Raw genomic sequence first — 20912 nt, 5'->3', positions numbered from 1 at the left:
TCCACACGCTGCCCACTCTCACACGGCAAACCGACACACACTGCTGCATGTCTCCAAGCAGCATCGCTGGGCAGCACTTTGTTTGGTTTCCACAGTGCCCACTTTGAGCAGTCGCTCAGGCCGGGGCTGATCCTGTTAGGACATGTAGAGATTTCTATAAGAGAGCGGGTCAAAAACATACATAGGCAGAAAAAGATCAGAAGGCTTACGTCTTAAATGACTTAAAAAATATATGTTTATGTATATATATTAAAAAGGGATCATTGGATAAAAAAAAAAAATTGGGGGGTCGGTGAGATGGAAGGTAAAGCTAAAGATTGATGATGTTTGCAATAAACAGGTGTCTTTTTTGTTTTTAATAGTTGATTTAGGCATTTTTATTTGTACGATTAACTATGCGGATGTTTTTCATTTCAGGTCCTCTTCCAGAGCCTGTTGTTAATGGGGAAACGGAAGAGAAGGTAAGATTTACTAGCAACTTTTCCAAGAGGGACCTGGGATTTTATATGTTGTAGGATGTTTTTTTTTTTTTTAAATGGCAAGAGGTGAACCTTGAAATGCGCAAAGATGGCCAGTCGCCCACAGAGGTTGCTTCCCTTTTCTCTAATTCAGTATCTTCCTCCTGCCAGAAAGAGGACAAAAATAGTTTTCTGCAGGTTTTCTTCAGTACTTGTGTAGCACAATGCTGTTTAACAAACCAAGGACGTTCAAAACAAGATATCGCTCTCTGTTGTTTCGTTTTTTTGTTAAAGTGCCGTGTCATGACAGAGAATTAAAACGCTGATGAAGTGAGTTATTAATCAGAGACGTTTACAGAACAGCCTTTCCTGTCATTGTCTGACTGATCTCCTTTCTATGGGGTGGGGATCTTTTAAAAGAATCCACCCATCTCCATTAACATCTGGATGATTTATGGGCTGTAAATGAGGTATTAATAAAAAAAAAAAATATGTAATAACAGGAAAAATAAACATGCAATATCTACAGTGTAGTGTGCAACTAAAAATTCCATAAAGGTAAAATCTCAAGTTTAAGGTGGAGAAAATGGAAATTATAAAATAGGAGGAAAAATAAAGAGGAATAGAAAATAATTTTGTCATGATTGGCATTTTCATCTGGAAAAGTTTCCAGTTCTAATTTCAGGCAATATCTTTATTTAACCTAAACACTTTAGATAGTTGAATGCAAAAATTTAAATAAGTTAAGCAAGAATCTGCCAAGCTAGGATAAGCTTAACTCTGCTATGCTAAGCTTAACCAAGATGTGCTATAATGAAAGAATGACTTTAAGATGTGGTGTGCTAATCTAAGGTAAATTTGGTTATAGTGTGTTCAACTTAAAAAGGATAATGTCAATTTTTGGATTAAAAATCAAAAGGCAATAACTAATTATGGAACTGTGGTATAAACAGAAGAACCAAATATGTTGGTATTTCAGGTTTCTGTATAGTTTTATGTCTATTTGAAACTAGCAAATTAAAGGCTTTCTATCTCTGAGAAACTACATGTGAAAATATCTAGTAACTGTACCAACCTTTGGCTTTTTGTTTTTAAAGCCGATGCTGTTTAGGTTTATTTTAAGAGTGCAGGGACTCAGCTCAGTGTATTTAAATGGTGGCAAATGAAAAGTGATTTTAAAGTAGGGATGTCCCCATACCAGATTTATTCTAATCAATTTTAGTACTTGCCAATACTTTAATACGAGTGCTTAATAAAACCTCTGTTGGATAGAAAAGTCCAACTTTTACCATGGATCCAGTGCAGCTTGGTTTCAGTAGAGGAGCCTTTTTTACTACAGGGAGGGGCCTCTTGACAGCTGCAGCTAGGATAAACTTATTGGTTCTGATACTGTAATCTTTATCAAATATAGAAGTGGTATCAGTTCAGAATATCAGTTTTTTTTTTACAAGCACAAGTATGAACACTCAACATTGGTATCAGGACAAAATAGCAGTATAGCTATCTATGCATCTGTAGTCTAAATTAGTTTTTTTTGACTCTGGAATTCTCACTGAATAAAAAAAAAACATCTTTTAAACTGGACAAAATTAAATCTTCAATTAAAATTTTTTTTATTTAGATATGAAAAAGTCCCAGATGTGTGCAGTCAGTTTCAATTAATTAAGTAGATTTCCAGCTGAAGCCCCGGTCGGTTACTACAAAAAAAAAGCAGCAGATTTTTTATTAAAAGAATTATAAAAACTGTGTTGGATTGGTTATTGGCAGAAAGCATTAAAATTAGTTCATTTTCAAACCCATGTTATGAATACACCAGACAAGTGACCTCGGACACAGGCAACTTTTGAATCACTATTTACCTTTCCACCAATTTCCCCTAATTGTGAAACCGTTTCTTTAAAACCTAGTGTTGCATAAACAAACAGAAGCTCTGAAATCTGCAGTTTTTCCACATATATTGCATCACTGGATAAATCATCCGTTACAGCGTGGAGGCACTACATTTAATGGCAGTATATTTTTAGATGAAAACTCTAGAACAGGAGTAACTCCATTGTTTATTCGGACCATTATTGGCTGAGTGAAACCTAACCAGCACTTCCTGTTACTCAGGAACGCTATCTGCAACAGGCCAGGTACTTGTTCCACATATTGTTGTGTAACGAGCACTGATGAGCCGTGAAGAGAAGAGGACAAAGCTGTAGGTCAGGCATAAGATTAAATATTTTAGCGTATTAAAATGTAAAATTTGTAACATTTTAACAAGCTAACGAACAATGAGCTGGAGATGTTTAGACAATAAAAAAAAGCAAATAAAGGTTTCTTTGACAAGAAAACAGATTAGGGTATTTTGAATCAAATTCTTTAGAATTATTATAATAGTTAATTATAATAGTTAATATTCTATATAACATTTAGTTGATGTTAAACTTATCAGTACCAGTTATTCTATTTTAATGTTTTTTAATTATTTTTAACAAAAACATATTTTTATCCAGTGCCAAATTAGGCTTATCTTTCTATCTCCAACACAACTCTGCTCCCATGTGGCTAAATTGGATACTACAAGAAGGATGAAACGCCTGCTGTTTTGATTAAATTTAATGTTAATAATAATAATAATTGAGTTTTTATTGATCTCCCATTGGATAAATTAACCTCTGCATTTTAGCCATCCCCTTGGGGAACAGTGGGCTGGTATTGTGTGGCGCCCAGGAAGCAATCAGGGGTTAAGGGTCTTCCTCAGGAACACAGAGTTGAGGCTGTGGGAATCAAAACTGGGTACCTGGAACCCCCTCAGAGCACAAGTACACTGCTCTAACCCACTAGGCCAACACTCTTTAAGTTTATGTTACTGCATAAAGTAAAAGATTTTTGGCTCAATATTATAAAGAGATATTGATAAACCTTTGTCCCTGTTTAGGTGAATGGGAGAGTGAGCAAAGAAACAGAGAGGAACTCAAAGCTCTCAGTAAGTCCTTCGCCGTCCAACGCATCGTCCAACACCTCCCTCACAACCCCGAGTGCAAACACTCCACCTGAGGTACAAAAAAAAAAGAGTCGGCCACATGTGATTTAGCTCTTAAAGCCAAGCTTGTTTCAGACATGAATGTTTACATTTTCCTCTTCATTTTAATCTCCCATTCAGGGTTTTGTCACAAACGCCATCCCGGCTCTCAACCTCACCCTGCAGCAGGTCAAAGAGCTCACCCACCAGAAACGCTCCAACAAGAGAGCCCCGCCCATGGATTGGACCAAGAAAAACGAGCTCTTCAGCAACCTATAGGACACCTCAGTTCCCCTGAAACACACATTTTTATTTTTGGAAATCTTTCCAAGAGATATCAGAGAGAGGTATTTTATTACGATGATGATGAAAGAGAAGTACACCATAAAGAGTTAATGCTGTTCTGTAAAAAATAGTATTCTTCTAAGTAATATTCCTCATGTTATTATAATCCATATATAATACTGTTTATTTTTATGTTCTTCTAACCAGACAATATATATAAAGATATATATATATAAAAAACGCCGATGAAACAAAGATCTAAGTTCTCTTTTTCTGAGTGTGTGTCTTACCAAGCATGTTTGTTTGACTCGTGAGGGAATATGAAGGAGCTGCAGATTTTAATGAATCACTGTCCAAAAAAAACCTCAAACAGCTTGACAATCAGTCAGTTAACAACTTTATCCATTTTTTTTTTTTTTTTTTTTTTTTTTACCAAATTCTTAATTTGTGACTTGTTAAATGAAAGCCTAAAAAAAAACTTTCTGTGTCTGTAGGTTTAGTGGTTTGGGCAAAGTGTTTAAAAAGAAATAAACATATCTCTTTATTATCTTTATTCCAGCCCTAAAAGGTAAGCCACAATGATTTATTGAAATATGAATTATTTCATGTTTTTCTCTAATAACACATCATAAAAGACAGAAATAGTCTGTTTATGCCGCCTTGCTATATAAATGATTTTACCTTATAAGAATGCAGATATGTTTTGGAGATACATAGAGCAAATACTGCAAATTAGATTAGAAGTCTAAAGGAAATGTAAAATTTTATTAGAATAAAAGGAAGACTCTTTTTCTGACTTTTGTTCAATTTTACACTTTTGAAATACATTTATATGCATTGTGTGCTGCATCTTTATTTTATTTTTCCCCCCACTCAAGTTTTCCCCCTTTTTGTAACTTCTTACATCATCCATTAACGTTATAGAACTTCCATGTGTCTGTTGAAAAGAAGTATCCCCACAGCATAATGCTGCCACCGCTTTGATTCAGGTTAGGAAAGCTGAAAGCTAACTTTCAGCTGCTTGTAGATTTTTGCATGTAATTTTAAACCTTGGAAAAATTCTCTTTAATGCCATATGCGATAATTGGGGTTTCTTTTTATCTGCTTAGGATTCAATAGAAATAGGTATTTTGCTTTTAAAATAAAAAAAAAGGGGGGGAAAATGCCTTCCTTTCAGAGCTTACCTGTTTTGTCTTCTTCTCAGCTTCAGAATTATATATGAAGAAATTTTGGGCTAAAACACTATTTGATATTTTTTAAATTTCCATGTATGATAAATATTGCTGCTTTGTTATGAAATCTTTTTACTGTGATCCAGCATTTCAGGGGAAATAGCTTAAAACTGGAAATTGCTATAGTTTAAATTTCATTCTTGTTTAATATATATGTATGTATATATTTCTTTTATCACTTATGTCCAAATTTCACAGTCAGAGCTTTATATTCCTCCAGGAGAAATAAGAATGCGATAGATGTCTAGAAAACTGTGTCATTGAAGTCATTACATGGGATTTCTGTATGCAATAGTTTGAGGAAAGTGGAGAGAAAAACTAAATGGACGGAAAGGTTTTTGTACTTTTGTGCGAGCAATAAGAGTTTTTCATTCTGCAGTGTGTCGTCATGACACACTTGTGTTTATTGTGTTATCTGAGAATAAAGAAAAAAATATTCTCAAATCTTTGTTTTGAGGTGGTGTGCTTTAAATATTCTAAACTCTCTAGATCTCCTTGCATAAGTCTGTTTTATCCCTTGGGGTTTTATACATTACAAAGTTTATGTGTATTTCAATAAGTTTTAATGACCAACAGTAAACATAGCATTTTTATTTTGATAAAAAAATAATAATAATAATAATTAAAAAAACAGACAAATACCCGGGGGGTTTTTTCATTGTAGGGCTTCATGTTTACAGTCGTTCTACTGGAAGGTGAACTTTCTGTCCCAGTTTCGTGTTTTTCATTGTCTAACAGGTTTTCTTGACTTTCCTGTATTTACTTCCATCAGTCAACTCTGACCAGCTTCACTGCTTTTTCCCATACCATCATACTGCCACTACAATGTTTCATGGTTGGGATGATGTGCTCAGGGAGATGTAGTTTTGTGTGAGTGCAAATTCGTATGGCTTCCTTTAGACCAATATTAAAGCAGGATAGCAGTATATATATATATATATATATATATATATATATATATATATATATATATATATATATATATATATATATATATATATATATATATATATATATATATAATATAAAATGTACTGCTATCCTGCTTTAATCTTCCCCAGAACTTTATCTCTGATCTGTCTGCCATGATCCATGGCTTTTAAGATGCTGTTTGTCACTACTAGATGTCGCTCTGGATTATTAAAATATGTAACAGTTTAAAGAGCTAAAATATGTTGCTTAAATATGTATTTTTTTGGTTTGTAATATCACATAAAATTCCCACAAAATACACACAAGTACAAAAAAACTGAAAATGCACAGAGGGGGTATGAATACTTGTGCACTAAAAGTAGATTATGCCCACATTTCTGTGAAAAAGCTTTTAAATAGTTCATTGTGCTCTACCCAGCAAAAGGTTTTACAGCAACCACTAGGAAGCACAGATTTAAGTATTGCTCTAATTAATTCAATTATACCACTTACTGTTCTGAAAATCTTCCCCTTAAACTGCATAGATACCTACTTATCTTCCAACATGTCACTCTACCTCCCTCTAATGGCCTTGACATTTCTGCCCATCCACTATCCTCCCAGTTCCTGTCATCATTATCCCGGCTCTCTGTCACTGTGAGCCGATCAACACGCCTCTCTGGGGGATAATGAACTTTGTTAGACTTCATGGCATTGCTGGGTGTCAGGGTACAATCGGTTCATGTTTTTTTTTTTTCTAACAAGGTGAATTATAGTGATCCTTATATCTGCTTGTAATGAAAAAAACTGACAAAAAATTCACCACCATTTCAAGGAAATGGCAGAAATCGGTTAAATGTATTAAATTTGATAGATGTTTTTTTTAAAAACATTTTATTTTTTGTCATATTTGTACTTCCAGGGCAACTTCTAGCTGAATACAGTAAATTCAGTCATATCAGGATTATGTTAAGACATTGAATTAACACATTTTTTATCATATTGCATTTTTTTTCAGACTTCCCCACCTTTTGCTGAATGTCTCAAGTTGCATAGAGGGCCTTTTTTTTTTACTAACTTCTGCCATGTTTCTGATTAAATATTCCGAGATGCTGCTGTTAAATAAAAGTGATCAGTTTCCTGACTTTTACCAACTCCAGCAGGGCTGAGGTTAAAACTAGACTTCATTTGGAAGCAGCTTAAAGCTAGTTTTAATGTGTTCTGTGTTCTTATTTTATCCATCTAACTTAGAAAAACGTTGGGAGAGCCTGAATGTAGCCGTGCCTTTTCATGTGCAGCAAAACAGGCCCTCAGCATGATGCTTCCACCATCATACTCCCCCATTGGTTAACTCTTCTCAGGTTTGGAGCTTCTCTTTTCTCCATTAATCATTCTGCTTATCATTCAGAGCAATAAGCTCAACATTTGTCCTATCGGACAGGGAAGCATTAGGCTTTTCCCCATGGGGATCTGTAGATTTTAGCTGATGTGGAAGCTGTAAGTGATTAATTAGCTGTTTTTCATTCTGACACATTTTCTCTGTTCAAGTGGATGTTAAACTGGCTTTAATTCCATTGGTTATTTGTGGTTTGGTTTTAGTCATCCATTTCAGATGTTTGAATTAAAAACAATTGAAACAGGCTTTTTTGGGGGAATTGTCCTGCAGAATCTCCTAAATGGACATGTGAAAGGCCTGGAAAGATTAACCAGTTTAAACTCCAACTCCTACTAAGACGAGTGGGTAAACATTGAACCAGCTCTCTAAACATTGTGCATATAAGCATTTTACTGGTAAAGTTTAAAAGGTGGAATTAAATTAAATAAAACTGCCAGTGAAACATGTTTACCTCTGAATCCCTGCACTGATATAACACAGCCACATCAACACCTGGCAATATATCCAAGTCCTCTTAGAGGTATCCATCCATACCCTCTTAACCAGGCAGGGTTGGGGTGGGCTGGTGCTTAACCCCTGTCACTGGCGAAAGATGTGGTCATCCATCCATCACTGAACTGCACCCAGTTATATTCTAGAAAACCTAAATAAGAAAAGGTAACACACATCTCTGTGTGGTACAGAAATGGATTTCTCCAAAAAGTATTTATACACTTTGATGTTTTCCCACGTTTACTCATGTTACAAGTTACAGTTAACATAGATTTCATTGGTATGGCATGTGATGAAGCCGGATACAGAGCTGGATTATTGTAAAGTAGAAGGAAACGCGACACCCTGGATTTATTCAGATTTCCATCTTTTATCACCACATTTATGTTTTTTTTTCTTTGCTGAACGATACCTCATGAGGATCAAGGCACCAATGACGAAAAGAGTGGGAAGGTACAAGGCGGCGCTAGTAATTAAGATGCTGAAGGGCAGTGAGGTCGGCCGTGGGACCTTCACAGCTTAGGCGTAAACACTGCCGGTTGCTAAGTGATGGTGTCCACAGAGGGGGTCCTTGTAAGGCATGCAGCAAGACAAGGAGTCAACCGAGTTATACCTTAAAACCCTGCTGTGGGATAAAAATAGACCTAGGATGTGTGTGTATAATTTTCTTCAGTGGAAAAGATTACGGACAAACCCAAAGCTACATGGAATGTGTGACATTAAGTGTACGAAGGGGGAGACGGAGGACAAGGTTTGAGGGGAGTGATATAAGCTGGCGGGCGTGACGCATGAGCCGAGCAGTGTCTGAGGTTGCTGCTGTAATAGGATCTTCTTCCTGTCTTCTCTGAGAAATCCTCATCCTCTTCTGCTTTACACACAGATACACACACACACACATCTTTTTTAAAAATACCCAAGGACAATCCTCACTATAAATAGAAGTGTTGTCAACTGGCTCTGGAGAAATGGGACCTTCTGTTGGGCTAACTATTTTTGCAGCCCTTTCTACTTATGACCCCTCACACTGTCAATTACGACTCACTGGAACAATAAAACCAAACCACCCAGCTACTTTCACTAAGACTTTCACCAAGCTACTCATCTTATCTCCATGTCCTGTTTTAAAGGATGCTCTAGCTGTTGTTTTCTCTGTTTTATCAGCACACAGCTTGTTCTGGAGCAGCCTTGATTGACTCAGTTTTAAGTCGGTAACTTGGCTGATCTTTCAGCACTGGGCCCTTGTGGTTCCAGCCCTGGTGTGGTAATCAAACTCCACACATACTGCAGGTGATTTATATGCCTTGAGGTTGCCATTCAGGAGTCCTGGCCTCAGCTCTCCCCTGTGTCTGAACGCAGAAATAAACCTCAAGTCATCACTGGTATCCGCTTTTAATGAGAGGAACTGTTTTTGAGTCAATGTGTACGCAGAGTCTACCAAGCTATTTAGGAATCAGTCAGGACGTTCGCACCATACGGCCGCATGCAGAGGTCTGGAAGAATACATATTAAAACACAGAAATAATTAAGCAGTGAATAGCTGGTTGCTGTAGCAAATAGAAGTTAAACACTCTCAAAAAACTCATTCATTCAAAAGCTCTATGTTAAATCTACAAACTCTTTTGAATTGATAGGCTTTGGCATAGTCATGCTATGAACAGGCAAACAGAAAACACCAGGTAAGGATCACTTTGTTCTTTTCCATCTGAGAAATAAAGTAATAAAGATCCCTGATCGTTCGAGCATTCAAAGATCAGGAGGTACAGTAAGTATGTTTAGATGTAAGAACAAAAGGTAAGGGTTTGCACATTTTTAAATTATGCATTCAATTTAGGGGAAACCCAATCTATGTTAATATATCTTTATGTATTTTGTAGATAGCATCAAAAGAAACAATACTCAAAAACAACTGGGGGAAACTTTACCAAAGCAGAGGGATAGGCTAAAAAAGGAGCAAGAAGATAAAAATAACGGGATTGATTGTCTGAGGTAGGGTGCTGAAGACAGGGGTATCATAGTCCAGGGGTTTGGACTAACTTAATTAGGGAACTGTCATTCTAATGTCCGAGACAGTTCTTAAAGTTTACAAGAACTCCAGATGAATATATATATATATATTTTTTTAAACAATATGATTAAAGATTGCATTGAAAAAATATATTAATCAACACATTTTTTCTCATTATTTATTATTATTATTATTTCAATTGTTCAAATGTTACTATGGCATTCAATATTTTATTTTATGACAATAAACATGCATGCATGTTTAAGCCCTTAAAGCTACGGTGTGTATTTTTCAGTGACATCTACTGATAACAGTCACATGAACCGCCACCGCTTCTCCCCCTTCAACAATATAGAGGCCATTATGGTACAAAATCACTTCCGCAGCGTCTGCATCACCTATACTATATATAATATAAGAGATAACTACATTTGCTTACATAAATAATTAGATGAATTGTATTTTATTATTCTGCGTAGGATTGTATACAGGCCGAACTTGCTGCAGTCACATTCGAGCGTAATGGCGATCTGTATAGTCACTAGTTTGTCAGCTCTGTGCTCCTGTAAAGGCAAAAGATGTCTGCCTCCACAAATGCAAGACTCCCTCCTATTTAATTATTAATAGCAATTTCTAAGGCAACTTAAACATAAAGATTGAGACTTTCAGTCCATAGGGTACAATAACTAACATACATATGGATAATTAATACTATGCTATCAGTATAGCTGTATTTCAAACTGTAGCTTTAAATGTCAATTGTGACATTTCCTATCATTTCTGGTCAAATATTTTCAACTATTTTTATAAAAAAAGAAAGAAAAAGTTGTTTCATACAGTATATAACAAGTGATAAAATATCTACATTAGTTAATACAGGCCAAGGACCCCCAAACTGATGGTGAGATGGAGCGGGGACCCCTAATTACATATATTGCATGAAATTGTGTTATATCAAACTGATCCTATAGTCACTCTAATACAGGTGGAATCATGTAACGAAAGTAATTTGCCCTAGGATTATTAAAGTTTTTCTGATTCTGATTCCTGGTTGATGGGACAGGTGTTGTGAAGGAAATGGTGCCCAGCTTAAAAGAACTCCTGTGTGTCGCTGAATGTGTGCATTGATGACTGAAAGACATCTTATGCCTCCATTTATCTGTTTACTACAGTGTGTTGAATTCATGTTAATGTGTATTTAAAGACATTTCAATTGGTGGAAAAAATTGCAGGGGGGAATATAAAATTGGAATTAACCAAAACTTTCGCAACCCCCATGCAGTACCTACGTGGACCTCCTAGGGGTCGCGGACCCCCTGTTGAAGACCTCTGAGTTAATACATTTGTTGCTTTAAAAGCCAATCTTACCCACAGATTAGAGAAAATTCAAACCCAAGACATAATGAAGCCTCCCTCGTGCATAGCAGATGGAGAGGCCGCCATTTATATGTTCTCCATTGTCAGTTTTATCAGTCCAGAGGACAAAAAAATGAAATAGTCAATTATTCCAAGTAAGTAAGGTTTCGGCCAAGGTTAAGCAGACTGTTATATCACGTTACTTCTTTTCTTAACTTGATCTGATTTCACATAAATAGGATATAAGAAATGTAGATCAGGTTGTTTGCACTATAATTCTATTATAATTTGCTTTGAGGTCCTCATTTGCTTCGTTCACAGCTTTCTGAGGTGTCAGACCAGTTCCCTTCTGCAGGAACTAAACTATTATGTCACACCAGTAATTCCTTCAGGAAATGATAGCTATGGTTTCAAAACATTCCTTAAGTAGAAACTAAATATCTGTGCTGTCAAATCAGTCTCTGCTGCAAGGACTAAATCTCTCTATTATTAAGCAGAAACTAATATCTCTGACAAGACAGTCCTTCAAGGATTTTACACCACTCTTGTTGTAACTAAGTGTCTATGACTTCACCAAAGATCTGTGGTATTTTACAGGTTCCTCCTTAAGAAAAAACTACTCCTCCACTTCTACTCTACTCCTCCCTTCTGGAGCTGAGATCTATCATTTTGTACCAGTTTTTCAGGTGGGGGAGCGGGCATCAAGCTTGTTTTTATAATCGACTACATTAAGCATCATTCATTCTTTAAAAGCTCCAGTTGAAGCTTTATACATAACCTTTTTTAATTTCATCACATTATTTGTAAAGAGCATGCCGTAGAAATTAATGCAAATCTATGCTTCTAATCATTGAGCCATTTTGTCTTGTTTTATTTCATAAAATCTCAAAAACATACTTTTAAGTTCGCAGTCATCAAAATGTTCAAGGTTCAAGGTTCAAACTGTTATGTATATAGTTCCATATTCCCAGAATTTAAAGACCCTGAACATTTAGCATAGTGAATATCCTTTAGTATGACCAGAGCACACACCTGCGGACACCACAGCTCTGATGGAAGAACCTCGGCAGCCTTGACAGTCAGTCGGATCTTAAACATGGCGTTGTTTGTGTGTGCGAGCATCTGTGTACACCAAGAATAGGGTTCGGGTTGGGAAAACACTTACAGCTTAACACCATTCTTGCAGAGCACCTGTTGCCGATCCACACAAACACACACACTCTTGCATGCCACTTACAATCGCACGCTTGCACACACACTCGCCCGATGCATGCCATGCACTGTCTGACTGCTTCTCTGTTTGTCTCATTCTCTCTTGAACACACCGTGACATGCTCAGAAATGTTTACACTTGTGTGTGCAAGGTCACATTGATATATTTCCCCACATGGTGGCTGGTACAGCCTTCTGATTACAGCATGCATCCACTCTAACAACTGCCTTTGTCAAAGTTGGATCTAAACCAATTCAGAGGGGTGGACTTCTTTCCTTTAAAAGTCTCACGACTTAAGTTTCAGTTGCTTTCTGCACTTGTCTGAGTGAGAAGATAAGATGAGCCCACTTAGGAAGGCCATGAAAGAAGCCGTCAGGACTGAAAATCTTGCCTTCTTTCTGCCGCTTTCCCTCCATCTTACTAAAAAAAAATGGAAAAAAGAAACACCCATCATCTTGTCATTGCTTTTGTCTCTCCAACCGCTGCAGAACACACCTCGCTCCTGCTCAGCTCCGTATAAGGAGGGGCCATCCAACAGGGGAGCCACAGGGTTAAATATACTCTGGCAGTGCCAAACTCCTCCAACTAACCCACAGAAGGCTGTTGTTCACTGAGCACATTTGTTCACCATGTCATTAACATAAACATTAATCTCTGACTGCTGTAGGATGAACTGAAATGACATCTGTTAGGTCTCCTTTATCAACAGCTTTATTATCAATGCTAAGATGGATGGATGGATGGATGGATGGATGGATGGATGGATGGATGGATGGATGGATGGATGGATGGATGGATGGATGGATGGATGGATGGATGGATGGATGGATGGATGGATGGATGGACTTCACTCACAAATAACGATTGTCACGTTAACGTTGTCAACGAGACTCTTTTACACCAAGGTGCCACTCCTGCTTAATATTCATGGTAGAAAAAAAAAGTGAGACTAATTTACACTGTGTAGAAGGCAGATTTTTTTGCGCCTCCTGTAAATCAGTCTGGCTAAAATATTAACCTTACCAGCCAAGTATATATTGTTTTTGTTGCATTTTATCTGGAAAAGTCCCAAATATTTATCCCCCATTTAAACGTTCTATCCATCTTCTCCAGCTTAATTTGTGTGGATCATGCTGGGGCTGGTGCCTATCTCCAGTAGTCTATGAGCAAAAAGGCAGAGTACACCCTGGACAGGTGCAGTCTATCACAGGGAAACACATAACAATAACCATATTTTGTTTTTACTTTCCATGGCATACATGATAAATCATTAGATTTTCCCATAACACAAAGTTTGAGCTAATGCTGCTCAAACTTTGTGTTATGGATGATGAGTATCTTGCAGCCGGTTGTTTCTGGGTCTGAATCCTGTCATAGCTTTAATAATCCAAAACTGCTTTTGTTTGAGTCAAATGGTTTCTCTAAATAACCTTTAGCATTGAGAGCATGCCGTGCTTTCTGTAATGCCCTGACATGGGTTTAATATTGGCATCCCACAACCACACACAACGCGCCACCACACACACGAAAGGATTAATTTTTCCTGAAACAGAATGTGTTTAAGCATAAATTGTGGTCTGAGTGATCCTATAAAATCCTATTAAAGCATATCAATAATCTTATGGTTTAAAGATAACATGAATGTTTCCCTGAATGATATTTGATCTGGTTCAATGCAAGGCCCAAGGGTTTAATTAAAAGACAAAAAGGCTCTTTGGTAATTTATAATATATCTTTGGACCGAAGAGGAAGGATGATCTAGAGTTCTTCTTCAATCTGGTGACATAACCTGGCAACACAGGAGCCTGGTGGCTTTCCTCAGTTAATGTTATGAGAGACGCTGTCTGCCCTTGATTTGATTCCAAATGAAGATTTTTAGGTCACCTTAAGTGAAAAGTTATGAAGAAGCTGTGAAACATTGAAGAAAGGCTGTTTTCTTTGGATAACATAAGACAGCATCATTGCAGAGAAATGTTCAGTTTTGAGGCTTTGGATTTGTAGATCAGAACTTAGAGCTTCCAAAAGGTTTATTTACACCACATCTGATAGAAGTGTTTGATGGATCAGACGAAGGTGTTTATAGTCAAGTAAGTGCGACACTGAGAGACTACTGGAATATGGGGGCTGTTTATGGCATGGCTAGAGAGAGAAAACCAGTGCTCTCCAACAAGAACACTATCAACTGTCTGTCTGATGTTTGTTATGTTTAATGATTGTCAGGACAAGCCAGAAACATGCTGGAAAATTTCTCAAAACTGATTTAAAAAAAACCTCAGTGATATCTGAAAAAACTTTAAAAGTTTGAATAGATTGCATTTAGATGTTTAACTGTAGAAGTGTAAAGAAATTTTGATAATAAATGAGATTTCTTTTTTAAATTCACATACCAGTCTTTAATCAGTACAACACAGTGGTGGTAGAGTCATTGTTTGGGCATGTGTTGCAGCATGGGAATCAGATTAATTGTGTGTCTTAGAATAAATCCTTAATTTGCCAAAAATAAAGTAATGCAAAAAAATTAACATGCAGGTTCTAGAAAAGAGGAAAGGGACATATTTTGAAAAGAGAACCTCATTTGGAGAAATGAAGACTCCTTCCTTGGTCTGATCTGAGGTGGAATTTCTGTTTCTTAGAAAGGACACCAAACTACCCAGGATCTTTTCTTATTCATGAAAAGATAAGAGATGATAGATGGGTATTAGTGTGACTACGACAGCACATGCATATCTCCACCTTAATGTAACCTTCAAGCGTCAGAGCAACGTCTGCAGTGTTCCTCTCATGCATGGTGTCACATTCTCAAAGCTTCCCGAAAGAACACTGAAGTTCTGCCGTTGTGTCATAGCTGTCTGCCTTCATGCCCGCCGCACTATTTATACCAGAGGAGCACAACTGCTGCTATAGGTACAGTTACAGTGAGGCACTTCATGCTGCAGCTGCCTTGCTTCAGCTAATTATACAGAACAATGCACACATTATATGCTCAGGCACAAATAAGCTGATACCCACGCTGCTGCTGTAGGCTCTCCTCATTTTCCCTCCAAGTGCTTCCTGTATTGATCCCTCTGATGGCTCCCTCCCACAGTACACTGCCTGCCAATGAGCTATTGCTGTTATAGTAACCAGTCTACTGGTTAGAAGTTCTTTGCAAATAACACATTTATGGTAAAACACGAAGTGGAAAGTGGTAACCAAGTTACCAAGTCAAACAAGTCTAATAGGGAACAGACACATCACAACAAATGCTAAAAGGGTTCCGCTGCAGAGATCAGAAACTATTAATAATCTATTTCTGAATTCTTTGTTTAGTGATAAGTTAGTCTTGCTCTGTCTCTCTGTTAAATACTCTAAATTAATCCTAAGCCAAGTCCTTTTTCCCACTGAAAGCAATTAGTGATTTATGCAACAGTTAATGCAGCAAAGAAAATCCTAACGGCGGTAAATGTTGTCAGTGTTGGGATTCCAGTTTGTGTGGGTTGTTTTCGTGTTTTTCTTCTCTCCACCACCAGATGGTGCCTTCTCCTCGTTGGGCCTCCTTGCACACCTGTGACTCGTTGGGTCATTACCAGAGGAGTATTTGAGCTGCGGGCTGTCACTACCTACGCCAGAGTGTTTGCAAGTATTGGGTACACTAGACATACTGAGATTAGTGACTGAGAGTCTAACCTTAGTCTTGTCTCTCTGAGTCTAAGCTTGCTTTGTCTTTGTTCTTCGGCAGGAAGCCTTCCTAAAACTCTGGATGAGCCTGGACCTTCTACCCCCCTGGAAGGATTATCTGAGTCAGGCTGAGCAAGGGGAAACCTCCACATGATCCGTTCAAGTCCACTTCTGGAAAACCAGGTGATAGCTCCTTTACTCCTCTGGGTCCAACGTTAGTCTGCCTTTTCACTCTCCAACGAGTTCCTTCTTCTCTGGATTAAACCCCGCAAACTGGATCCAAGGAATAACTAATGGCCCCCCAAAGCGTATGTGCTTCTCCTTCAAAATACAAGCCTCATTTTTTTTTTCTCACGGTCCCTGAACATTGTGATCTTTCCTTCAGAGTTTCCGGTTTCGGGTTCACCAGTCCGCTGTGGTCCAACATTATTACCCAGCAGAATATCTCTCTCCATCTGTGTTATTTTGCTAGCCTTCAATAAACCTGTTAACTTTTACCCTTGCTCTCTGAGTGTTTCTCTGCATGTTGGTCAGATCTTTAAAGCCCATTATGACAGTCAAGCTAGAAAGTGAAAATAAAACTACATCACCTCCTGTTAGCTTTCACATTCTTCAAAAACAAATCAATAAAAAAATATAATAAAAAATGAAGATGAGTGGCGATTAACTTAGAGACTTAGACAAACTTTATTGTCATTCTGTATATGCAGTGTATACAAAATGAAATTTTGATGCATACAACAGTGAATGAGTGCAACAGTACAGTGCATAACAGATAAATATGGTGTAAAATGCAGTATAACATTGAGTTGTGTTCTATTTAAAGGGATTATGAAAAAATCTTATGATTAAGATGTTTGGACGCTGATTACCATGTCCCTAAACTAATTAAACTAAACTAAGCTAAAATAAAATCAACTAAAATTAACTAAACTGAACCAAAATAGGATAAAAAAAACAAAACAAAACAAAACAAAGATGAAGAGATTAGGCCTTGTTTGGAGATTATAGAAACCATAATTCTCCTGACATATACAAGAAAATAAAATAAATCAAGATGGAGAGATAAAGATGATAAAGATATTCCAGAAAAAACATTTTTCACCTTAATGAACTATTGGTCAGCATTAAATACAGAGTTTTTCTAATAATAATGTTACAGAAAATCTTGGACTTAAAATCATTTCTTTCTTTTTAAGCCAATAAAATTTACATTTTAACTAAAATGTTTGGTTTCTATATTTTTAATTGTGTTATAAAAGTGTTTTATTGATAACAGGATATGAATACAAAATCATCTTAAAAAGTGAGAAAATTTATTTTTTTCTTTTATCTTTTTCAGGGAACTTATTAAATAATTTCTGTACTTTGATGAATCAGGTTTCAATGTTACATATGCAGCTAAATTAAACATGTGTTGCTTGTTGTCACACTCCACTCCATCTACTACAATATATCATGTATGTTTTGTGTTTAATCTAAATAAACTATTTGATAATCCTGGTAGTAAAAATAATGCAGTTGATGAATGGTTCTAAAGAGATGCACCATAGCAAGTTATAAATTCAAACATAAGTCTGTTGTAATACTGATAGCATCCCGTCAATACAATTTGGTGAAGATGTAAAAAAAAAGCCCCTAGTTAAAAATATTTTCATAGCCTTAAAATTTGCAGATGACCTTTAATAAACACCAACCTTTGAGTACATTTATGCCCAAAGTAAAGAAGTCCTACCACCCTAAAATTTCCTGAGATAACTGAACTTTTTTATTCCTATTTAAATCAAAATGTCTACCATCTTTTAATTTGTTAGCCACGTATTCTTTTTCTGCTACTGCACAAAGACACACAGAGCTCCTCATAGAAAGCAAGCCAGTCTTGAAAATGAAAAAGACGACCATACCATTTTGGAAGTGGAAATCTGTGTTGATTGCGTAAATAAATCAGGAAATGACAACCACAAATCCACTCACCTTAATGTGTCCACTTGTACAGTTAAAGCAGTAATTTAACTTTTAAAATAACTGTAACTGCAACAAAGCAGGCTTGATTAAGTTTTTTTTTTTTTTTTTGCCAAATGCACTCCAAGTGGGTCTGGTGTGAAATAAAAGAATGAATACTGTCTAAAAGTATGCCCCCTTGTAAGTATGGTGAAGGATCTATGATGCTGTGGGCCTGCTTCTCTGCCATAAGCCTTGAAAATCATGTGATAATGCATGGTTTCATCCATTTTTCAAGTGTCAGAACACATAAAGTGAACCCACTGAGTCTTTCAGCATATTAACGCTCTATAACACATGGCCAAACCCACACAGCAATCCTGTGAATCATGAATAACAGGGGGATTTCAATGTGTTCAGTCTAACAACTTAAAGGTAGAGTGGACTGAGTTCTGACTGACATCAGATCTATTTTTTGTAAAGTAAAATATATTTTCAACTACTCTCTGGTGTTTTGTCACTAAAAGAATCAGTCTAGATAGAAAAAAATGGGGTGCATGAATGATTAATTATTCCTAAATATTTAAAAAAAAGACATAAAAATTTACATCCATAACAGCACTTATGTTTGATTTTTTAATTGAACACTATGAAAATAGTTATGGGGTCGAACCTTAGATGGAAAGGACAAAGGTAATTACTGAAGCCTTGAATATTCAAGCTCCTGAAAGTCAATATAGTCATGAAATAGAAACATAAAAGAGAACCCTCAAAGCTGGTAAGAGAGCAACATCATTAATTATCTACTTATAAAAGTCTAAATAAAGTCACTTATGTTAATATAATTACTATTTAGTAAAATGACTGGTTGGCTCATTTAGACAAAGCTCCGCCTCTTTCATTCTTTCTAAGTAATCATTCCAAACTGTGTTTCAGGAACTGCCATCTGTCTGTACAATGATTCCAGTTGGTTCACGTGTGCCTTCCAGCGGGGCGGGGGGGCATGGCTTTATCACCCCTTTGCTTTATTAGCATTAGAGCACAGTGCTCTAGAATGAGCTACAGCAACCCGATCTCTGCAGTGGATTGAGCTAAATGTCAATGAGCCACCTTCATCTGATGACCAGAACAATGGGTCAGAGAGCGAAGCAGCTTTAATGTGATCGTTTAATGTCCTGTCATCTCCTGCCTTTACTTTTTCCATGATTGGGTCGGTAATTGCTTGTAACAGCTTCTGAGAGTTTCATTGATAATTTTCTTCGTTGTGCGCCTGCAAGTAGATGAGATCTCCATGACAACAGGAAATTTAAATAGCATTAAACTCGATGATCACAAAAGCCTCCTCAGGGGATCAGAATAAGCCCCCCACGCCCCTACATCCTCGTCCTCTGATGCTCTGAGGCCTTCTCCCTTTTCTCCAACTGCTGCATCGACTAAAGATCGCACCCTACCGACATTAAGTGCTTCCCAGAAGCTGTTAATCGCCCTCATGCATAAACAAAAGGCTTTTTATAATTCTGCAGGAGCTTTATGATGACTCACCCATTTAGATGAAGCATGTCAAAGCAGAGAGACATTATGAGTCCTACACAGTTTGGCCTAAAAACTGGGGTTGGAGGTTGTAACCATAAACCTTGATTCATTTCATTGGAACTTTACGTGACCAAAAAAAATTTGTGCATCATTTTTGAAATTCAGGTAAAGGGACAGGCTGTACATGTGGTGCAGTTTGTAGCACAGCTGCCTTCGCCTGCTACAAACCTTCTGGACAAAGTGTGCCGGTTCTCTCTGTGTATGTGAGTTTTCTCTCTAGGTACTCCAGCTTCCTCCCACATTCTAAGAATTTGATGGTTAGTTTAATTGGCACCTAAATTACAGTTAGGTCCCTGTATATGGTTGTATGTCCATGTGTCCATGTGTTACCCTGCAATGGACTGATGACCTGTCTAAGGTGTAGACAGACTCTCACCCATAGAATGATGGAGATAGGCACCAGGACCCTAAGACACTGATATATAAGAGGCAGAGGACAGAGGTAAAGAATATGTTGCAGGTGCGATGCTGCGTCTCTACCAGTTTTGCAATTCTAGAGTCAGAAACGTTTGCCCAAAGTTCAGACATCAGAACATCAGGTAGCAACGACCAATTAGCCTGGGCCGTTCATTTGGACCTAAGCTAAATTGTTTACTAATGGGTTTTGGTCTAAAATATTTTACAGCCTCTGACAGGTCTTCTTTCAAGATTTAGCTCCGCCCACCTTCCCTTCTGCTCTAACCTGCTTCCACATCCCATGACAGTGTCCTCACCCTGTTTGTTGTGTTGTTTCAAAATGTTTGCCATGTTTCCCTCATGGTTTGTTGCCAATAACTCAGAGGACTGTCAACATATCATTCGAACTGAGCTGTAGACAGATATTCGCCTTGCAGGAGAGCACTCTCTAATCAGTTCGAATCACACACAGAAGTCTTTATGCAAATGCATGTCAGACCTTAAGATTTGTATTCATAATCTACCACTTTCCTTCTACTTGATAAGTAGATTACTTTGTTGTGGTCTATGACATAAATCTTAATAGTAATCTTTAAGGTTTAGGTTTGCAATGTGACAATGTGTAAAAGAAAGTCTGAATACTTTGGTAAGGTACTGTTAATATGCTGCAAACCTTCTGTCTAAGCATCTAATTCATTTGTGAACTGATTGTCCATGTGTCTGCAGACACGTGAGCCCACGTGTGCCCATCAGTGTCCCTTCCTCTCTTCTTTGTTCTAACCATGCAACCTCTCTTCATCACATCTTATTTCCAGCTTGCCGGGTCACGGACCCCTCTGCAGTTGTTGCCCTCGCCCACCCTGCTCACCTCCCTCTGCCTATTCTTTGCCATGGGGCAATCCCTGCCCATTTATTCAGGACGTTCCCATCCAATGAGGAGTGAGAGCGTGTGGAGCAAGCACCAATGAG

At 37.4% G+C, this 20912-nt stretch overlaps 1 protein-coding gene across 1 annotated transcript in view; it reads left to right on the top strand.

The window, feature by feature from the left end:
• The window catches only part of LOC119781688 (Na(+)/H(+) exchange regulatory cofactor NHE-RF1-like), a 32448-nt gene extending 27555 nt beyond the window's left edge, over positions 1 to 4893 (top strand). The window contains exons 4-6 of the mRNA XM_038282238.1: positions 418 to 461; positions 3382 to 3501; positions 3607 to 4893. Of these exons, the coding sequence (XP_038138166.1) occupies positions 418 to 461; positions 3382 to 3501; positions 3607 to 3744 (302 nt within the window). The 3' untranslated portion in view covers positions 3745 to 4893. The remainder of the gene's footprint in view (positions 1 to 417; positions 462 to 3381; positions 3502 to 3606) is intronic.
• Positions 4894 to 20912: the final 16019 nt, after the last annotated feature.

This window comes from Cyprinodon tularosa, unplaced genomic scaffold, assembly GCF_016077235.1.
Source record: "Cyprinodon tularosa strain WSP-4 unplaced genomic scaffold, ASM1607723v1 ctg181, whole genome shotgun sequence".
NCBI lineage: Eukaryota > Metazoa > Chordata > Actinopteri > Cyprinodontiformes > Cyprinodontidae > Cyprinodon > Cyprinodon tularosa.
This window is presented reverse-complemented; position numbering and strand designations above follow the sequence as displayed.